Genomic DNA, 23,086 nt, shown 5'->3' with positions numbered 1-23,086 from the left:
TACTGGTGAGCCAGTGGGTGGCCGAGATCAGAGAGACTGAAGAGTTTCACATTGTCTGCACGCTACACTGGAAAAAATAAAATGTTTAAATGCTGGAGTCTCTTGTAATACTTCACATACCAAACAAGTAGAAATACACACCCACTGTTTTGACTTTGTATTCTACTGCAGTTAATGTGCACACAATCTGTTTCTCTCTGTTGAATCGAGAATAGAATCTTGTCGCTGGCGTTCATAATTACTCTAAAGATAAAATACACTGACAACACGGTCTTGCCTCCGCTGAAGACACACACACACACACACACAGCCAAAAGATATTTTTCTGTGCAGCAGAAATCTGTAATTAATTAAAAATAATAAAAACAGCCTGAAACAGAAGGAGCCTACAGATGATTCCTGATGTTTTGTTGTTCTATTCATTTGTCAGCAGGAAACCTGACTCACTCGACTCCTTTGTAGAGACACCTTCAGTCAGTTAGTGACCGCTGTCTTTAGTGAATGAGAGTTCAGACAGCCGGAAACCAAACCACAGCTTGTCTCTTCCTCTCCTCTCCTCTTCCTCTTCTCTCCTTGTCGTCCACCAGCCCATTAGAAGCAGTTTTTTTTTTCTTTTTTCGTCATGAATCTTTAAACAGCCTTTTCCAGTGCAGTGGGCCAGCTGAGTCTCTGCAGAGCACTGACCTGTGCTGCTAAAACAAATATTCTGACGTGGACGCTGCACAGGTTAGACCTTGTTCACATCTCAGGACTCTCGCAGCTATGTGCCATGTCTTAAATTCTATGCAGTCACATTAAAATGCAAGAGAGGAAAAAGTCAGTCTGAGTTTTATAACAATGTTTCTATCCACACTCTATGAAATATAAAAGGATACTGTAGTTAATTTGCAGCGCTGTTTGCTAACTGGAATAGCTGCACGCAGAGCCGTCGGTGTGTTTGCTCTCCTGTTTAGACTGAGAGGAAATCCATGGGCAGGGACCAGAGAGAGAAGGAGAGCTGATGCTTGTGAACGCAGCGTCTCTGCATCTCTTTCTCCGTCTTGACACAAATGTGTGTTTGCTTGTCCAGGCATGCACACGGCTGCACACATGAACACACACATACCTCCCAACAGTAAATAAAGCAGTGCAGTCGGGTCACAATCACTGTAAACCACACAAACGACGACCATCTGTCTCTTTGTCTCTGCCTGTACGAGTCAATGAGCCTCACTGGCAACAGCTCATACTACACTGCCCCAACACAATATCATTCAACGTCCAGTTTCAAAAACCACCAAAGAGTGAAATATCTGTGAAGGGGAAGTGGAGATTCATTATTCCTCTCCCTCCCTCTTATCACTCTCTCGTTTCCTGTTTGCCAGGCGACGTCTCTCCCTCTCTTCCTGTAAATGAGTGATTTATCAGCCTTAATTGCTGGCAGTGGTTCATGTGGTCATGTGACCACAACTTGACAGCATGTGATAAATACACCCTGAAAATTAAACCCTGCACTGCAAACAGAAACACACGCTGCTAGCATTGCATCTGCGTTGCATTCAGATAGTGACAAAAACTGAATTGGTCGAATACAAGCGGTGCTTTAAAATAAAAAAACTAAATCTCACCTCATGATGCGCTTTAAAAGCAAAATGTTGTTGTGATAAATGACATTTATCAAAGTGAGGCAAAGGGCAAACTGGAAAAATGTACAATCAATAATGATAGAGCAAGTAAATCTATTGTTATGAGGTGTTTCACAGCAGTACCCCATAAAAACTGAATGCACGCACGCACACAGACACACACACACACACACACACACACACACACACACACACACACACACACACACACACACACACACACACACACACGTACAGTAGAATCTATCACCCCGGCTCACATGTGTTTCCTCCTCTCAGCGTTCAGCGGCAGGATGCTGACTGAAGGGCCTGCGCTGCTCAGTTCATGCATCTTATTGTTACATGGAGCCAGTTCTCAACCACTGACCTTTTTATTCACCACGCTATACATTGTTAAAGTAATGTATGAGGTGTCTCAGCCAAAGCCACTTCATTGTATTGTGTTATACACAACAGAGGTGGTGTGTGAGTGTGTGTGTGTGTGTGTGTGTGTGTGTGTGTGTGTGTGTGTGTGTGTGTGTGTGTGTGTGTGTGTGTGTGTGTGTGTGTGTGTGTGTGTGTGTGTGTGTGCGTGCGTGTGTGCGTGTGTGTGTGCATGTGCGTGTGGCATTCATGGATTTGCACAAATATGGTGAATGTGAACGTGGAGGAGAAAATACATGTTTGATGCGAAAAGAACAAACAACAACGTGTTTGTGTTTAAATATAATTTTGCATGTTCCAACTGATAAAAGTAGATTCACATCCTCCGTCGTGCAGCGTCTGTCGACGTCCTTGTGCTTCTTGTAAATAGACGAGACGGTAAAACACATTTATGACTGTGTTTTTGCTGCTGTTATGTGACAGATGCTTTTTCTTAATGTAAAGTCATCTGGTGTTTGCAGACTCAAACCTGTAAAACTGCAAAAAAATAAACAAGAGTAAGAATAAATGAAACCACATTGAAAAAAGAAGTGACGGCAATAAAAATGAGCCGACATCAAGATGAAAATAAAAAGCAAAATATGACAAAAGCTGATTTTTGGAGATTCAACTTTAATCTTGTGTCCTATGGTATTTTTCTCCTCGGCAGCATGTCTATTAAAAAAAAGTAATATCAAACTTGTCCGGCTGATAAGGTTTAGAGTTAGAGTTTAGAAGAAGCCTTTATGAAAAACATGATGATGAAGAACCTGCTCTCCGGCTGTCGCTGCACAAGAAGGAGCAAATCTGGCTCGCACAAATAGAAATGCAAAATTAATACGGCTAAACTTTTATTTTGTGTGGTGTATATTTAAATGCCAACGTTTTATTCTCTTTCTGCTTTATCCTCGTCTTTTCTGCAACAACAATGAACTTTTACCTTCTATTTTTAAATTGCAATCCACTAATGAGCTACTTAGACTCAACCCTGATCTCTGTCTTATTTTCTCTGGAAGCTCAAACAAATGCAATTCAGCCGAGGAGTCGTGCACTGTGGCACCACATTAATCTGCTCTGAGGAAACAGAGCTCAGGACGACTGAAGGGTCCGAGTCAGACAGAGGAGGGACAGACACAGATAGAGACGCATGGAGCCAGTCTCACTGTGGACCTGACAGACTGATGTCTACCTGCAAACTGTTCAACGTTTGACCTCTGCTGCACTCGTACTCATAATGCCACCAGAGGATTTCACCGTTTGGACTGAAGCATCTATTGAGAAAGGAAGTGTGTGTATGTGCATGCTTTGCCCCGCTTGTGTCTATTGTGTATTTTTTGCAGGTTTGCATATATGAATGCCTGCGTATTAACAGGTAAGACAGCGGAGTGACTGCAGCACCTTCCCTTTCCTCCTCCTTATTTATTTGTCTGTATTAGTTAGCTCCTTCTCAGCACTTAAAATTAATGTCATCCAGCAGAAAATAGAGGCTGAAAGCTGAAAATCAGCACTTTCCCTGCAGCCTGGTTATTCATCAAGCTAACAAGGAGAAGATGCATCCCGTTTCAGCCGGGGCCCAGGAAATATGTGCCATTAAAGCCCAAAGCTTGTGTTGGAGAGCCGGGGAATAAAAGTGAGGGTGTCAGGGAGACGGGATGGACAGCATCGCCAGCAATATGGATGCAGAGACACCAGCAGACACATTTATATAAGGGATAATAGATATACTCTCGTGGAGACACACACACGTTCCGTCCATGGTGCAGCCACAATACATACTGTGTGTGCGCTGCATGTGTGTATATGAAGTGCTGATTTGCTGATAGCTATAAAAGACGATCCTTCAGGGGATACAGGAGACGTAGTTTGGAGCTTTGAATAAATCATGTGTTGCTTAGCACGAATTTTCTCTTTAGGAGCAGGGTGTTGAAACACATCCCGGGGACTGTTAGCATTGTGCCCATGTTAACATCTCTGTAGCATCAGGAGCTAACGCCGGAGTGTTGGAATTCAATTAGACACTGGGTGCAATGCTAAGCAGCTAGCAGTGGGCAGTCACCGCAGGGAAGAGAGAGGGGAGAGGATGACGACGCGAGGGGAGAGAAGAAGGGAAGTGTGTGTGTGTGTGAGAGGAAAAGGAGGCTGCGGGCGAGAGGAAGGCCCCGGGCAGCTGGCTGCGGTGATTCAGGGGAATACATTATATCACACTAACCGGCTGATCACAAGTTCCTCTCTCAATCACGCTGTGAACACAACCTGAGGAAAACAGTGCCTCTGAGGCTCACACACACACACACACACACTGGTAACAGCTTTATGACTAATTATGTTTTAATAAAACAATACAATCCAGGCTTAAACAACCCAAACATCAGAGAGAAAATTGTATATTATCAAAAGAGGAGCGGGTTGATGTTTGGAGGTTTGGCTCAAGGCTCTGCCTGAATATCGTCTTCTCAGTAATTTTAGAAGAAAGTGAGAACACTTAACACATTTTTTTAAAACAACCCAGATCTAAATACAGTTGTTCTTTGTTCACTTTGTGTATCTTTACAACTGCAGAGAATTTTTTCCCCCTCGTTTTATTTCACAGTGCCAACTCTACTTGCCTCCTCTCGTTTGGGAGCAGGCCTGGTAATGAGCATTCATCCTGTTCACATCCTCCCTGTCGTTTGGATTTTGTGGATGGAGGGATGACGTCCGTGTCACTATCAAGATGTTATCGGTGCAATGAGTGTAACACCGGGCGGCTAGATGTTATATATATCCCATGCAGGCAGTGAAGGACAGTGAAGTGTGTCAAACCGGGGATGGAACAAATTCTTGTCCCCACAGAACAGACCCCCAACACAGCTGCAGGGAAATAAACAGTGTTTAAATTAAATGTCGGCAATGTACTGAAAATTATTTTCTATCATCTGATATCTAATTGTCAGAATAAAAATTAGATTAATTCTCATTTCTATGTCGGCCACTGTGATGAAAATTAATCCATATATTTTTACTTTTCTCAGTCAGCCGTATTTAAAGGTGATAAATCATCGTCTTAACGTGAAAGGATTTTAGAGGTTTACATGTCATTTAAAGAGATGATTTCCTATTTCACCACTTTTACACTTGCACACCTTGCTGTGTCTGCATGCATGTGCACATGTGCCTTTCCTCCTCTGCCTTGTCTACAAAAGCCTGACCTGCCTGCTGTCAGCCACAGAGGCAGACACCCCGTGTACCTGCGCCCCCTCCCCTCGTGTGGCGGACTCCCCCCGTCACCATGAGAGGGGAGATGAGTTGGAGGGGGGAGGAATGACGAGGGGATATCGGAGGGAAAGAGGGAAAAACGTGGGTTGGGGTGGTGGGAGATACAAGGGGGAGAGATGGCGGCGGCGTAGTGGGTGGGGGCTCTGAAGCTTCCTCTAATGTGCCCCCTCCACTCCCCTGCTTGTGACCTCAGAGCTCCTGACAGCCAGAAAGTGCTGAAGCATGCAGGTGTCCTAATGCTGCAGCCACACACAGGCGAGCGCAGGAACTCTGCTCTCTCTCTCTCTCTCTCTCTCTCTCTCTCTCTCTCTCTCTCTCTCTCTCTCTCTCTCTCACACACACACTCTGTCGTCCTTAACTCCTTCACCGCCTCCAACCACACCGTGTCAATACCATCACATTGCATATGCATCAGACTGTTTATAATTAGTAAAAAAAAAAAAATGGATGCGGATGGAGAGCATATCAGATGCAAATCAGGCGTGTGGCTCACAATGCTGAGCACACGAGGACACTAGAGTATATACTGTCTGCTGCACAGTAAAATTAGCCGATGCTGATGCTGTACTTTCTTCTGTCCAGCCTCTCAACTGCACAGTGTAAAACCTGAGGTGTCCAGAGAGTGTCCTGCCCTGTGTGTGTGTGTGTGTGTGTCTGTGTGTGTGTGAGTGTGTGTGAGTGTGTGTGTGTGTGTGTGTGTGGTGGGGGGGTTTAGAGATAGAGAGTTGTATTACAGTGGTGATGAGTCGCCTGGCTGCGAGGCTGATACCTCAGCAGCACCCAGCATTGACCAGGCCTTTAAATAAAGCCTTCGATCCTCCAGCAGCAGAGAAGGTCACCGCCTGCCTCTGGTTACCCTGCCTGTCTGTCTGCATCCACGGCCAGGAGCCCTCCCGCCCTCTCGCCATCCCTTCCGCCCTTCCCTTGTCTCCTCACCCTGGTGTTCGTGTCTGCATTCAAATCCAGGTGCCTCCCTTTGCTCGGTCCCTCTACACCTCCCCCCTGTAAATTCGCAGCCAATTCCTTTTCCTCCATTTTCTATACTTGCAACCACGAAAAGCACTAAGACATAGCCCTCGCTTTCCCTCGCACACACTCAATCATCCTCGACCCTCCTCTGCAATCCCCACATCTGTCCATCTGCGTGTCAGCCAGAAATAAAAAATAATGTACAGTGTTGATCTCCACAGAGAGAGCAGAGAGGGTGAAGTAAGTCAGGGGGGTTCGGGACAAAGGTCAAAGGTTTTGGACCTCTTCCCATGAGCCCGGTGCATGTCACCCTCCTGTCAGACAGGCAGCACTGTCAGAGCCCCCAAAACAGAGAACTGCAGAACACTGCACACGATAAATGTTGAGAGACCAACAGAGGAAGTTTGGATGTCAGAGAGCTAAATATGTAGTGAGGAAAAAAATCCATCTATTAAGAAAACCCAGGTTTCTATCATCCAAAATGAGTGTTTCCTTATCAAACTACAGACTTATATTAATACCATCAGGAGTGTATAGGGCTTCAGATTTAAGGCTTGTGTTTGTTTGTCCATGTAAAAAAAAACGATTGTTCTCAAATTGTTTGAATAAGCAGCAGAGAACAGAAACACTCTATTTTAGAGTCACTATTCATATTTCCACTTCATAAAAAACGATCAACTTAAACATAATCAAAGTTTGTAAAAATAAAAAATGCAAAAATGTGCATTGTGTTAAATATTTCATATTGTAGACTATTTTTTTTACATGCATGCAAACCTTCCTTTTGTTTTCAAATATATGAAGAATATGAGATTTTCAAAACTAATGTAATAAAATAGATAATATAAATTGATGTGAACATTACGTGTGTGTAAATATGAGCTGTGTGTTCAGATCATCAAGAATCTCCTGCATCACTGTATCACTTTTAGTTTTAGTTTCACATTTGCTTTTTACATGTTTACACTGGGCTTCTATACACTGAGTGTGTTTTGCAGTAGTACACAGAGTAGAGTGTCAGAGAGGGAGTGAACGGTGCAGCTTACCTCAGACTAGAGGGTGAGGGGGCAGAGATCACAGCTCTCTATCACAGATGGAGGAATTTTCTTGACGTCCTACAAAGACAGGAAACAGAAATGAACTTTAAAACACACTGCGATCCAACAACAGTGAAGCACAAACACACTTTAAACAGTAAGTACTGACACAGCTCTGTCTCAGACGTGGCCTTGAATTCAAAAAAACGTGACATGAGGTGAAACTAAAAATGACAGGGGAAGCAAAGCTCAAATTACAATGTAAAGCTAGAGTAACGTTACTTATTTTGTAAGACAATCAATAGAACCAAATTACAATTTAAGAAAAATTGAACAATGGTTTTTACAGAATATTTTAAAACAATAACATAAATTTAATTTACACTTTGCTAGCAAGCAATTCAGAATGACATAATTTAGACAATTTAAACAGATGAACAATTCTGAAAATGTTCTATAATATATTACACGAACAGCAGCACAAAACAGAAACAAGAATAAATCAAATCTCAATCAAATAAAGTTCAATCAATCAGTTTTTATCCATTCATATATTGTATGTCCTGCACCCTCACTTTTTAAGACACATGCACATACACACTTAAACAAATGCTGGCTTGGTCGCACGCACACACACCTCACACATGCATGCACAAACGCAAAACCACACACACATGCATGCACGCACCCGTTTATTTAAAAAGATAATAAAACATAATTCTATAATTCTATAATAATAAAAAAACAATACAACTCTATTACTTCAGATCATCGAATTATTATTATTTGTTGAATTTAGTTTAATCAGTTATTATTTGGAAATGATAAAACCCAGAATGAACGTTCACATTATTTGACTGTATTATGTCTGAGAGCAGAGAGAATTCCCACACATGGATGTGAACGCAGGATATGTGAGCATTAAACTGTACGAACACATGTCAAGGACGACTGTGGTGAAAGGAAACGTGCTTTCAAAACCCAGTAACCAATCATCCTGGAAAAACTTTTCACCGAGTGAAATGAGGCGAAGGAGCGACAAAGTATATTAATGCCCCACAATCCATCTTTAAGCAACAATGAGAACCATTCATTTCCCCCTAATCCGATTCACACTGGGGCCAAATGGACTCTGACCCATTCAGCCACAGCGTAGCCCCCAGTGACAGACCTGCAGCAGAGAGAGGGCTGCCGTCACCTGGAACACGTCCTGAAACATCAACACGGGCACAATCCAAGCACTACTGAGAATTTCAACTTCCACCTGTGAAGAGGCTACACAGAAATACACACACACACACACACACACACACACACACACACACACACACACACACACCGCTATAGGTGAACACAAACATAGAGCTTGATAAACACACCCGGCCACAGTCACACACACACACACAGACATGTATACATACTCGCACACGCACACACAACGCACACGTACTTGTCTGCACGTGTCTACTTTGTGTGCACTCTTGCTAAGTCAAACAAGCACACACACACACACACACACACACACACACACACACACACACACACACACACACACACACACACACATTGGGCTCGATAGAGGGGAAGTGAGGTCCACGTGCAGAGGGCTGCTACATGGCAGCAGTGTGTGGGGTCAAGGCCTTTCCCAGGTACAAATGAAAGCGAGAGGGGAGACTTTGGAAGAGCTGAACAACACTGTGGGTCACCTTGCCTTGCAAAGAGATCAATGTCTGTTTGACTGGCTGAGAGAGAGCGAGAAGGAGAGAGAGAGAGAGGGAGAGAGAGAGAGAGCGAGAGAGAGAGAGAGAGAGAGAGAGAGAGAGAGAGAGAGAGAGAGAGAAAAGGGTAAATCACCTCTTGCTTCATTGAAATGCAGGTAAAACACACAGGGGTCGGGCTCGGCTCCATGCTCCACCCTGCATAAAACACAAACTTGTGCACGTGCAGACTTATACACGCACGCGCAGACAAACTGCACACGCACACATACTCCTACACACACACACACACACACACACACACACACACACACACACACACACACACACACACACACACACACACACACACACACACACACACACACACACGGTAGCATAACGCACTCAGTTTCCAAACACCCACCACCACGTTCGCTGCGGTGCAAAACACACCACTCCACTGACTCTGTGCCCTGCAACTCAACTCACTGTCGAAAACATCAACACAGCCTCAGCTCTGTTTATCTGTGAGTCAGAATATTGTGATCACTTATAATTAAATCATGATCAGCTTTCATCTGTTGCCCTTTAGTTATGCATTCTGTGGAGACCATCTTACACAAGCAAATGCAAATCGCGCATTTGAATTCTAACGTACACACAAAACACGAGACACACTAAATGTGCTCATTCTTTTTCACAGCTGAGGATTTGCAGTGATCTCATTTCAACACAGGACTATAGGACTGGATCCAGACTTTCACATCCCCCCCCACTCTACCCGTGAGTCTATTTACTGGGAGAAAGAATCACCATGTAAAGCCAATGAGCGACACGGAGGTGGTGGAACCAACCTCCTTTACAGCTGCTGCATTCTCACCACATGCACAGCAGCGACAGGAGGGGACAAGTTAAATTATTGAGGTTTCAAATAAATGACACATAACTCAGGACACTGGGAGACAGAGAGAGAGAGAGAGAGAGAGAGAGAGGGAGAGGAAGGGAGAGAAGCTCTGGCGTTGCAGGTCTAGATGATGGACGGACCACAGAGGAACATGAATGCAGCTGATTTAAATCACTTTAAATGTAAATGTTTATCGTGTGGAGTGATGCAGATGCGCACTGAGTGAAAGAGATGGAAATTGTTTCCTCTTTTGAATGCGAATATGTTTTCATCCCTTTGAGGGGGATTTGTCGTAAGGAGGGGGACGCACACACACACACACACACACACACACACACACACACACTCACACAGGGGAAAAGAAGACAAACATGCACAAAAGACAGCAGTTGTGTTACAAAATGAGATGTGACTCCTGCTGTTACAAACTACTTTTAAGTAACTGAATTATTTTTAAATTAACATGAGATATCAACACCTTCAGGTAATAGTAGTTTTTACATTTTGGAGAAATACTACTTGCTTATTGCTCAAACACACTAAACTATAAATTTATATATAGTGTGTGTGTGTGAAGAAAAATTATTCCAGCCTATATTCTTTTGCACCTGTGGCCTTTGCCCTGGACTTTTTCTGCGCTACATGAGATTACACTCACATTATTTGTTTTGCTTACATTTATTTCAATTCATTTTAATTGACGTATAGAAGCATCTCAATGACATGACTAAATGCTGTAGATTGACTCCACTCAGTTACAGCAGACACACACACACACACACACCCTTCATCACAATGTCAAGTAACAGACGATGCCTGCGAGTTATCGAGCACCCGCACAAACAGACTCTAAACTGTGCGCACGTCCTTTGTCATATTAATTCTGAGGCATTAAAGCGAAGTACATGATGATGATTCAAATGTCAATACTGATAAATCTCAGAGTGATTTCCCATACTTGACCTAAAAGAGAGAGTCCAATATTGTGACAGCAGACAACTGCATTATCTTTAATAACCTAATCATTGGACAGACTGCAAATGATTCCAGTGCAGAAGTCAATATGCTGAGCCCGAGAATAGAATCACAGCTCATACTGGTGAGATTAATAATGTGGTGTGTGGGTATGTGTGTGTGTGTATAATACATGTGCTTCAGTCTTTATATGAAGGCGAGGAAGCAACAGACGGTGAATCTGGTCGAGTGCTGAGAAATGAGGAGGAAGTGCTGAAATGTTGTTTCCCCTGCTTTCTGTCCTCCTTTAACACAGGAAGTGAATCAGTGCTACTGAATCCTCCTGCCCGCTGGTGTGTCTGCGAGTCAAAACACACACAAACGAGAACACAGCATCCCACTCGATTTTCCACAGCCGGCAAATGAGCAGCAATTTTCCACCGTATCATTCTTGTGCTTTGAACAGAGCGCAAACCACTGTGAAAGCCTATGAGCTACTACAGAGCGCAGACCTGTCTGTCACACAACACTGCTGATGTCCAGGGAAGACCATCCCGAGCCAAATCCGGAGGCTCCCGACAAAACTCAACCGATCGGCCTCACAGAGGTGCCGAGGAAGACGTATGGCATCTCCAGTTCTAGGTTATAACACAAATGTAATTAAACAGCACACTATATTGACCTAATCAGATAGGAGGGCCATAAATTAGTGGACACATGCTCACTAAAAGGCCCTCTCCCCTCAGCTAGGATGCATCTCTGATCGTTTATCATCTGAAAGGAGCAGGAAGGCAGCCAGCATCTCTCTCTCTCGCTCTCTCTCTCTCTCTCTCTCTCTCCTGCTCTATCTCTGTCTCTCACTCACTTTTAATCACAGAGAAAATCATTCCTTCAGGCATGAGAGCATTACGCTCGCCCGTCTTGTCCCTCACTCTGGGTGAACGGGAGCCAACGGGGGGCCAGGTGACTGCTGCACAGGTGGGAGAGCACAGAGCTGATGTGCACACGCTTTGTCTCCAACTCCACGTGCAGACAAGCTGTTTGCATTTAAAAGCATCCACAGCTCTGCACACACACACACACACACACATTCATAAAAAGAGACACAACTCTTCATGTGCACAGACAGAGCAAATCCAAGCACTCAGACTGTCAAAGGTCGTGCAGCAGGAAAAGATAACATCCCTTCTCCACACAGGTTTCCAGCAGCATGCACAGTGGTGGCAGTGACCTTGCATAACATCCCAGACCCTGCATAGCTTTTATCTGAGCCACATACTGTGCTCAGGGTGAGTTCCCCTGGAGAAGAACCTCTGCGGGCCAGATTCAGTCCAGACCACACCAGGACCTGACCTGTCTTTACAAAACCAAATTACTCTTGACTCCTTCTGAGGCTTTTATTCTACCAGCATCCTGACGTCACACATCAAGTGAAAGGATCTTCACGCAGGTGGATCAACACAAAGTCTCGCGTGTCAGGACGACAGAGAAAACTGTTTGGTTTTTAAAAAACAATAAATATAATTTAGACTAAATAGAAACGAGTTGATAAATCAATCAACCACAGCACAATTATGGAGTTTACCTGCGTTAAATACATCATCAGACACAGCGAAAATTTAAATTCATATATTTAGATTTAGACGTGTTTCTGTGGAGTCATTTTTTATTTTTATCATTTAAAGCTGTGCTCGATTTAAAAAATGAAACTTTCCACACGCAGCGCACATTCAACAAGTGCACATCTGCCGAGGAAAAAGTGCAAGTTTACTCTAAAATCAATCATTAACGTTTTTTTAGGACACACGCAGCAGAGTTATTAGGCCCCGAGGACAAACTGTAATTACCTTAAAATATAGTCAGCGTTTTGATGCGCTTATTCTGCTGCACGGTTGTTGTTTTTTTAAGAGAAATTTTTGAGCTTTTGTCTTTAATTGCGCAACAAGTTGAGGCCGTCATTTTATATTTCTCTTAAAAAGTCATTAACAAGGAAACAGAAAATACCTTGGAATAATTTGGAGTTTAGTATTAAGGAATAAATGAATGAATAACGTGTGGGATAAAATGACTTACAGCGAACATATATGAGAGATGAACATGATCTTGGAGCTGCTATAATTAAAATCCAAACCAGATGTTCATGAGCAGATGTTTATATTATCTCAACATCTGTTTTGGGATATTTTCTTCTGTTTTCAGTTTAGAAAACCCCTCAAAGACACACGTGACAAACAACATGCAAAAGTAAATAGTAACAATAAAATAATAAACATGTCTTCGTTTTTCCATTCATGAAGGTTTATTGATGAATGGTATATTTATTAAATTCCATTTTGTTGAAAGAGTGAACACGACACCTGCCTGTTAACTGGACTGCCCAGACAATGCACGTGTAACCCAGAGCATCACAGAAGGTGTTTGTGGCTGCACGATGATTTATCTTCAATTATTCTACAACATGTTATGTCAATTTCCACACAGTTTATTTACCGAATAAAGACCCACAGGGCTCCTGCTTTCACTTAATTTCGTTCCTTTGAATGGAAGGAAAACACACTAACGACGAACTGCAGACAGAGAAGAGATCAACAATCTTTTTGCGCAGACAAAGTTGCCTGTTTTTCATTTATTCCAGGACATGCATCATAATCTGCGTCTTTTTTCTGCGCAAACATTTTTTATCTCCAGTCCCACTTGTTGATCTATTTAATCTGATATTTCTGCTAAATACCCGGTTGCTGTGCACGTGCATTGTTTGGTGCATTAATCAATATTGAGTACAAAGTTCTTTTATTCCACAAAGTCATTTTCCCCACAAGGCTCCAAAAAAACAGGAGCCTGTAAAACGTCCGCGCTGAACTTCTATGAAACTGACGGATGAATGAACTCCTCCACATCTCTCCCCCCCCCCCCCCCCCCCCCCCTTCCCCACAAATAAATCCCCCAAAAGGTGATGAGGCTGAACAATGCAGTTATGATATATAAACACAATCATTATACACAAATTCACAAAAAGAGGAAACAGAAGGAAATTAAAGGTAGAAACACAGTCCGCACATGACCAGCATGCATGGCTTCACACCACAGTCCGTTTCACATCCATCTCCAAACTTCTGCTGGCAGAGTTTGGGATGTTTCTTTTTTTTTTTTATTAAGACACATGGATGATATGAAAATGTGATCATTCATATCAAAAATAATATGAACATAAAATAAATTCACATACAAAAAATAAAGCTGCTGGTGCCTGAGGATTGGTTCATGTCACAATGCCGGGATGAGGGTGAGGTTGTGTGAGCGGACCTGCTGCGACAATGTGGAGGAATTTACTCAACTTAAGTCCTTTAGAATATTTATAAAAAACCTTCATTCATTTTTTATTTTCGGAGTCTTTTTTGTGTAAAAGCCCATGAGCGCATCCTCTAAATGTGACCAAACTAAATCCTCACCCCGAAACAAAAAATACCTCTGAAATACAGAAAAAGTAGAAAAACTGACTGAACTAACGCAGCTTCAACAAAAACCACCCGAACACAACCTGTGTTATAGCTGCGCGTAAAATGTAAAGTTTTTTTTTTCTCGTGTTTTTTTTTTTTGTGAGGGCCGGTTATTAAAACTTTTCAGCGCCGAGACTCACATGAAAAACTCCGGGGACGACGGGTTGTGATCGCTGGCGGATCCTCCGTTTTCTCTGAAGCCGGTGCTGATGAGCTTCTCGTATTTCTCCTTGTAGGCGTCCCTCTCCCTGGCCAGCCGGGAGATCTCCTGCTTGAGGTGGTCCACCTGCTGGACGAGCTGCGTCTTCTCCCCCTCCAAGACGTGCCGCTGCTGGACCCGCTTGTACCGGCAGGACTGGGCATAGCCCCTGTTCTTTAATGTCCGCCGCTTCTGTTTCAGACGGATCACCTCTTCCTTGCTGACCCCCCGGAGCTGCCGGTTCAATTCCCGCACCGACATGGTCACCAGCTGCTCGTCCGAGAACCGATCCTCCATGCGCATGTGCTGGTGGTTTCCCCCCGAGCCGCTGGACTGCGATCCGGAGGACGGGTGGTGAGCCCCTGAGTGGTGGTGGTGGTGATGGTGGTGATGGAGGTGTGGAGCCCCGTTCTGAGCTGCGGCTGCAGCGATGACCGCGGACACCACGGCGGCCGCTGATCCCATCTCTTCCCCGGCCATGGCGCCTCCTGCCCCGGCCGAGCCGCCGAACTGCTGCCCCCTGGCATAGCCATCGAAGGTCTGGAGCTGGTGATTGCTGCTGATCAGCGCCTCTACGGCGTCCTCCGGGCTAAAGCCCAGAGCCTCGGGGTTCAACTGCTGTTGGTACCCGGTCATCCAGTAGAAATCCTCCAAGTGCGCCTTCTGTTCGCTCCCTGATCCCGGACTGGGCGCCGAGAAGCTTGGAGAGGGGGGAACCGAGCTGCAAGGCGTGCTCATCGGGGTGGAAGATAGGGATCCCCCGGCGACCAGGCGGCTGCACTGGCTGATGCTGCGATCGGGCTCCACCGGCTCCTTTTTCACTTCAAACTTCATCAGATCGAAGTCATTAACATATTCCATGGCCAGGGGACTGGTGGGCAGGTCGGAGTTGCTCATTGCCAGTTCTGATGCCATCCTCTTGCTGTTGACAGTCCTCCAAAGGGGGTGAGGAGCACCTGTCAAAGTGGGCTGCTGAGACACGCACTGAGCCAGCTTGATTTCTTTATTTATTTTCTTCAGAACCGAAGGAAAAGTGGGTTTTCTCGCACTAATTGCGCAGCGCAGGTTTTGGTTTTGCGCGTCGATAAGTTTTTTTTTTCCCTCAGTCTGTGCCGCACAGACGCATTGGAGCTGCGCTGTTTCCTCCCTCTCTCCCAGCGTGCGGGTGTCTGAGCGCCGCTCTCTCTGTTTCTACCATTTAACACTTCATGGCTCCTTTTAGGATTAGTGCGCCAATTTGAGGAGGTTCACGAACGTGTCCCGGGCAAACAGTTGCCTTGTGGAGGAAGGGGGGTTGGGAAAAATCTCCACCCGAGGATTGATAGATTTTTTTTTCTAAGGGATCAGTCAGCCGACGAGTTAAAAAGCATTGCTTAGTTTTATAGGCGCCCTGACGTCACGACTGAAATATGAAATTGACCGAGACTCAGCCAATGAGGAGCGCAGCCTGGACCCCTTATTAGCATAATAGTTTCGAAAGCAAAGTTTTCTGGACTGTCCGAGCTCATCAGCAGATTGACACGAGACCTCACATTTCATCCCTTTCTCCTGTTTTTTACACGGAAACAAAGAGAGAAAGAAAAAGAAAAACACACCAGATTCAGAGGATTACGCACAGATACATGGTGAATATGTACCTTTATAGAATAGTACGCCCTTGTGATTTTAACACATATTTCATATTTTACTTGATAATAAACACATAAAATATCATTTCAATAAAATTATAAAGTCATATTTATCAACGCAATTTTTATGTTTTCAGTGTTGTGTGTTTACTCTGAGTCCTGCTCTCATATGGATGCTGATATATCCAGAATCTGAACAGGTGTGTTTCATCACTTATATCGATATATTTCTCATTAAAACTGATTTCAAACGTCTTCCTCAGACATTAGGTTCCAACATCAGTTATTGTCTCACACAAAACATCATGACTATAATGTATCAAAAGGCCAAAAATACATTTTGATGATTTTCATTGCGCGATAGATACACGCTCCATGTAAAAGAAACAGATTAGTGCAGAATAAAGGTTGTGAGGAGGGTGAAAGTGTTTGAGGAGAGCGAGACATGCAGGGTCCGCGTCAATGACTGAGTTAGGAAACCCAATGTCGCCACCTTTCGGTATAAAAGGCTACTTCATGTGGCTCTGTGAGGGTTTATACAGTAGATGACTGATTCTCTGGATGATTTTCTGCTTTATTCTTTTAACTCACTTTGCTCAAAGTAAGATCTCATCTGCTCTCTTGTCTCAATCACGGATCACAACAGATTTAAGATAATTTAACAAGGAACACATTTATACCACCACACTGACCATTACAGACAAATACTAATCTGCCAGGCATGGTTTAAAAATAATGGAACAAACTAAATCTGAGAAAATAAATAAAATAAAGGCTGTATATTCAATTATTATTATAATTATTTCAAGTATCAAGAAGTCTTTGTGACGTCGCCTCCAGCCGTGTCATTTTAGAGCCTCAGTCCCATGTAGTGATCACAGCCCCAGTCTCTCTCCACGTCTCTCGGTCTCTCTCTCTCTCTCATTCCTCAGGAGTGGTGGCACATAAGAACAAACAATAAGGAGGGTCTATACACAGAGGAGCGGAGAGTAAATAAGAGCACTCTCCCCGGAACATGTCACACGGGAAAGCTTCAGAAAACTACAAAGCCGCCAGCAGATAATCCAACTCCCCGGTGTCCCAACACAAGTAAATATTCTCTTGGTCCCTGTGACTGTTCATGGGGACTTAACGTTAAACAGGGAGGATAAACATCGTGTTTTATTCATCAGAACACACAGCAGAGGCCCCTCTGATGCCTTTGAATAAATATTAAACAGATGAGGTGTCCCATCAGATGCTGCTATATGTTGTTGTCGTGTAAATTCAGACAGGAAACGAACTTGAAAGTAGCAGCAATATCTTTTTAATCCTTAGGTGGTTTTGCTTTTATACAGAAGGCCTTTAAACCACAATCATGAGATGATGTCTCCTCGTGGCTTTTTAGTTTAGTGACACAACTGAGAGAAGTAAATAAATGTGAGAATGAAAAAAAACTCTCAAAATATTTTTCTGTGAACTTGCAAAAATCACTAAAAGATTTTTGTAAGCGTTTTGTCGCTTTGATTTCAATGATGCAACAATAATAAAGATGATGTGTTGCTCCATACAAGTCACTGGCAGACACAGAGACCTGCAGTTTAAGTTGTGTAAGTGTGTGTCCGTGCAGATCCACATGTCATGCAGCAGTGGACACTATAGCTCCTGCTGCTGCTGCTGTGTGAGCTTCGGCTTTGCCAGATCTCTTAAACCAGGATTTATCGGCCGGGGAGTCTCAAGGGTTAACAAGCAGAGTCCAGAGCCAATGCATCAGCTGTGTTACTGGGGGCTAATAGTCTTGCATGCACCTCATTCTGTCTCCCTTTGGAGTTTCATGTAGGCGGCTCGCAGCCGTGAAGTTTACTACTGTCGTTATTATATTTGGGATGATTTTTTCCCCCCTTACTACACAGGGGTTGCACTTAGACATATATCATGAAATGAGCTTATACTGCAGGAGGGAGGCCCACTTACACAGCGTCAGTATGGAGAGTAAAGTCGAATATGCACATCAGTGTCATATGATGATATATATCAAAACAAAAATCACACCAGAATGTTGAACTAAATTCATTTCTTTAAAGTTATGTGAAAGTTCTTCCTCTAACTCTGTTTCCTTATGTAAGAACAGTATCACGCTTTTAAAGCCCTAAACACTTGAAGCTGTGGTCAAACGCTTAGAGAGTGAAAACACTTGTGACCAGCTGACTCTTCTGTAACTCTGATGATGTCCTGGACGAACAGTGTGTGTATAAACCCACTTTGTGTTAATACTTTGGGCCCTTACACCTGCAGCCCGGCTACAGTGAGTGTTAATGAGACACTGTCTGACCTTTTTAGAGTTCACCCCATGAGAACACCGATGCATCCTAGGTAAAGGATAACCAGTGCTCGCGGACCTCCCTGTGATTTACTGGTACGGTGACTTTACTAATTGTTACATCTATTAAAAACATCCTCATTAAAGTATGACTTATGTGCCACGTTGCAACAGACCTCACTTTTATTGTCAGCAGGCTAACCTTTCGTTTGCCTCTGGGGTTCCCTGAAGTTACACATGCACCAACAGAGGATGTGCACGTTGTTTGCTCTGTTACCACCTTTACCGCAGAAATGTTTTGCTTACAAGTATCTACCCGTAGGAGCGGAGACGACTTGTGAGGTCTGAATTATAAATATCTTGCAGGAATACAAGCTAATTATGAGCAAAAACATCACAACATGATCACAATGCTGTTTAAAATGTTATCAACATTTCCTGACAAAAAAAGGAAAAGGAGGATGGAGATTGTTGAGAGAAAAGAAGCCTCAATAAAGCTCAAGATATTCATTTTATAACCCCACTCACGCTAGTCCAAATCTTAAGATGCCAAAAATAGCCAAAGACATTATCATATTTTACAGAGTAACTAGAGTAAATGACAGAAACTAAAGAATTTCTGCATTACCAAGATTATGTCTTATAATCATTCATTATGTTCCCAATGGGAGGTAGGCTTCATATTCCTTCTCAATCCCTGTAATGCCATATATTAAACTGTGGTGGCACTTCAAATGGGGGACAACCAGACGAGTGGGCTCAGTGGGCTCATCTGAGACACATTTAATTAGCAGGACAGAAAATGAAATGTTTCGTGGGGTCTTAACTAACTGTTGTATCTTTTGTAATAAAATGAGGAGCTGTGAGAAGCCATTACAAGGAGGATCATGAGGAACGGTTACCACGCTTCCCTCTGCCAGTGTTTTATAGGGGGAATAAAAGGATGCATATTAAGATAATAAGCTTCCACATCGCAGAAACAAAGTGCCATATTTGCAAAGTGTTTGACAGAAAAGGCCTAGTCATCCCTCTCTCTCTCACACACACACACACACACACACACACACACACACACACACACACACACACACACACACACACACACACACACACACACACACACACACAGTATCTCACTGCCCTGCCTCTCCTGTTCTGCATTAATCAGACTTTTACAACCTCTTTCGATTCATTTTGCTGCTCAGGAAGCAGGTAGCAGCTCTCAGTGGGAACCGTCTGTTTATATGTGCACGCGACATGCTGAAAAAACGTCTCTATGGTTAATGGAGGAGAAAAGGGCCTTCAACAAGTGAGTCTGCACACACGCACACACACACACACACAGAGACACACACACACACATGGAAACAAAGTGGAACAATCTTCAGAGACAAAACATGGGACGACCAGCTCATAAAGATCTGACGGAATAAGGTTTTATCCAACATTCCAGGCACCAATCAAAAACCTGAAAATGGAAATATTATGCAGACTAAAACACCAGCAAACATAAAAAATAAGTCTGATTCAAATGAAAACCAGGCTTTGACACACACACTTTTCTCTGGCTCGGTGCCTGTGAGAAAGATGCTTCAACCTGGTAATTGGCCACAATGAGCAGACTTGCATGTGTCAGAGTCTCCTCTGCACATCTGGTTATTGTCTCTCACAGCAGGTGGACATCGCAGGAGTCGTCTGAGAAGTCTCATCTGCTCTCGGTGTCGGTGAAACAAAGGATCCACTTCTATTATACTTTAACTAAAATTACCGCCGCACGGTTTCCCGTCTGTGCTAAACCAGTCGTGTTGCAGGTTAAGTCCATGTCTGTCCAGACTGGTGAAGACTTTGAGGGACATTAATAAAAAAGGGTATTCATTTTATTTTATCATTATTAGCTTATGAATTCAGAAGTTACATGTTTTGTGAAGTCACAGTACCTTGACCCTTGACTAACTAATTCTAATGATTCCATCCTTGAGTCCAAGTGGATGTTTGTGCCGGATGTAATGAAATTCCCACCAAGCGCTCCTGATAAAATGCATTGACAAGAATGGAACGGACGTGTGGGCACAGTGACCTCAACCTTTGACCTCCAAAATCTAATCAGATCCTGAATAAGTCCAAGTTATCGTTGGAGCCAAATTTGAAGAAAATGCCCCCAGGTGTGTTTCAGAGGAATGGGACAGACGGATGGATGAACAACCTGTAAACAGAATGGCTCTGGACATCGAGGTCACTGGTGCAAACACGTTCAAAACAGGAAAACTGCAGGTGTAGCTGTTACAAATATGATTTACAACATGATTGGGAAACAGGATGAGGAGATGTGGGTCATTCACATGTCGGTGCAGTCTGTGAATTAATGATTTTCAAGGGCTGCATGCATACATGAAGGTATGAAATTGGACGTTGCAGGTAAATACAGAAGTTCATTGTGGATTCAATATTCCAGGTTCATGAATGTAAACATGTTAACACAAACAAACACACAAAATTTAAGTGTGAATCATATGCAATCCAAGCTCATCTTCTCACACACACACACACACACACACACACACACACACACACACACACACACACACACACACACACACACACACGGGTACATTATTGGCCTCATTAGCTATCCCCACTGTGTATCACTGTGCATCACCCAGCATGTAGAGGAGCAGGTTCACTCACACAATACAAGGTGCACAGGGTATTTGTGTTCCTGCAAAGCTAATGGTTTCTAACTGGGGGAGTGGATGAGTTTGGCTTTTCAGGGCTAATGACTCTGATTTTCTATTTTTAGGTTTCTAATATGAACACAGTGTTTGCATGTGTGACTCTCAGCACACACAGTGGCATGAAGATTCATGCTGCTCTCGGAGGTTGTGAGTTGTTATTGATGTGGCCGGTATAGGTATGGTGCTATATGCTCTCTGCAACAGTGTACTGTTATTAATGCCCACAGTGTCCACTCTGTGCTGTTATTAATGTGATTCATACACATAAAGAGTTTCCTCATTAGTCAGAGTCGAACCTGCGGCGTCACACAGAGAGGAGGCGCAAGGAGTCCTCTTCCTCCTCCATAACCTCCTCTACATCACCACCCCACATTTAAACAACAGTATACTGAGCCGGACCGTGAATATCTTTGGAGGAGATCTCCATTTATTCTCCATGAAGTACAGCGGCAAGAGGGCACGTTACAGTAAAAATTTAAACAAAGAAAACATACCTGACAAAAAGAGCCAAATAACAAGGTACTCTATAGCGTACAGGAGGTGAGCCCTCCCCCTCTCTCATAGCAAAAGGTGAGAGGTGAAGGAGGCACCTTTATAAGGAGGGGTCCGCCCAAGGTGGAGGTACAGCAACATATTGACTATGGAGAACTGTATGCCAGGAAAGAACTATTTACACAGATTTTGTGGAATTATAATGTATATGTATATTGGACTCACATATTACTGCTGTATAGTTGCCATTGTTACACACACACACACACACAGCCTATGTGCAGGCCTCCATTCATGAGTCCACAGATTTCCTCACCATGACTGAAACACATGTGATCCTGTTAGACGTTCTAAGGTCAATTTCATTCTCTTGTGAAATCTCACAAAAAGTTATTTTAACTCAACTAAAGCCACAACCTTTAAGAAGTAAGGTTGATATAACCAAAAAACTCTTAAATTTATATTCAATTAATTTAGTTATTTATTTTAATTAAGTTAATTGAGTAATTGATGAGTTATTTGCTGTATTTGTCCAAATAACACAACTTTCACTGGTTTCAGCATCTCATATCCAAAACAGATATCTGTGGAAGGTTTGTGGAGATAACTTACTTCTGGGAACTTATTTTATATTATTCACTTTTTCCCTCTAGACACATTATTAACTGATAAATAAACACACACACACACACACACACACACACACACAAACAGGAGTCTTTTGTGTGTGTTTTGAGGGAGCTGAAGGGGCCACTGGCTCTCTGGAGTTCAGGGTGTAGTCCTACCAGACAACAGTGAGGTAGAAGCACATTAAAGATACAACAGTCCACATGACCACACCCCCACCTCCTCTGAAGTCCGTCCACACATTGTCTATCCCTCCGGATTCAGCCAAAAGAAAGATGAGGATGTAAGCACCCCTGTTTGTAGAGAGAATGTAAATATTAATTTCAACCTCCCTGTGATAATCCGCTCATCTGTTCCTCAGAAACTGTGGAATCATTTGCCTATAGCTCTGAGTAAGAGGAGTGTTTGAGAGAGCAGGCGAACTAAAGTCTCATCTCTCTGCGTTATTCTGCGCTCTGTCAGAGAGGAAGATGCAGAGACAATACAGCCCAGAGGACACCACTGCCTCATACAACAATCCTTTATATCTCCACTATATTGATGCCAGGAGACAAATGCACTTCCACTGGGATATACACTTCTCTGGGGCAAAGTGAGGGAGGAGAATGTAGGGGAAAGGGGTTGATCATTACTCGACCGAGGGATGGGCGACGCGGGATGATGAACAGGCTTCATGTAATGGGTAGACTTTTGATTATGGCAATATTGAGTGTGGAAATGAGATGTTTATCAGATGTGGTTTTGAAGGAGAGACGGGAGGAGCGAG

The 23,086-nt window shown here is 43.4% G+C and overlaps 1 protein-coding gene across 1 annotated transcript in view; it reads right to left on the bottom strand.

Annotated features, from left to right (window-relative positions):
- Positions 1-16,197, bottom strand: part of LOC117763117 (transcription factor Maf-like) — a 42,950-nt gene extending 26,753 nt beyond the window's left edge. Inside the window, exons 1-2 of the mRNA XM_034588020.1 lie at positions 14,484-16,197; positions 7,298-7,366 (exon numbers count right to left, since the gene is read on the bottom strand). Coding sequence (XP_034443911.1) covers positions 7,339-7,366; positions 14,484-15,457 — 1,002 coding nt within the window. The 5' untranslated portion in view covers positions 15,458-16,197 and the 3' untranslated portion in view covers positions 7,298-7,338. The remainder of the gene's footprint in view (positions 1-7,297; positions 7,367-14,483) is intronic.
- Between the last annotated feature and the right edge of the window lie 6,889 nt (positions 16,198-23,086).

The sequence above is a fragment of the Hippoglossus hippoglossus genome, chromosome 6 (assembly GCF_009819705.1).
Source record: "Hippoglossus hippoglossus isolate fHipHip1 chromosome 6, fHipHip1.pri, whole genome shotgun sequence".
NCBI classification, from domain to species: Eukaryota; Metazoa; Chordata; class Actinopteri; order Pleuronectiformes; family Pleuronectidae; genus Hippoglossus; species Hippoglossus hippoglossus.
The sequence above is the reverse complement of the archived record's forward strand: the minus strand, read 5'-3'. Positions and strand labels throughout refer to the sequence as shown.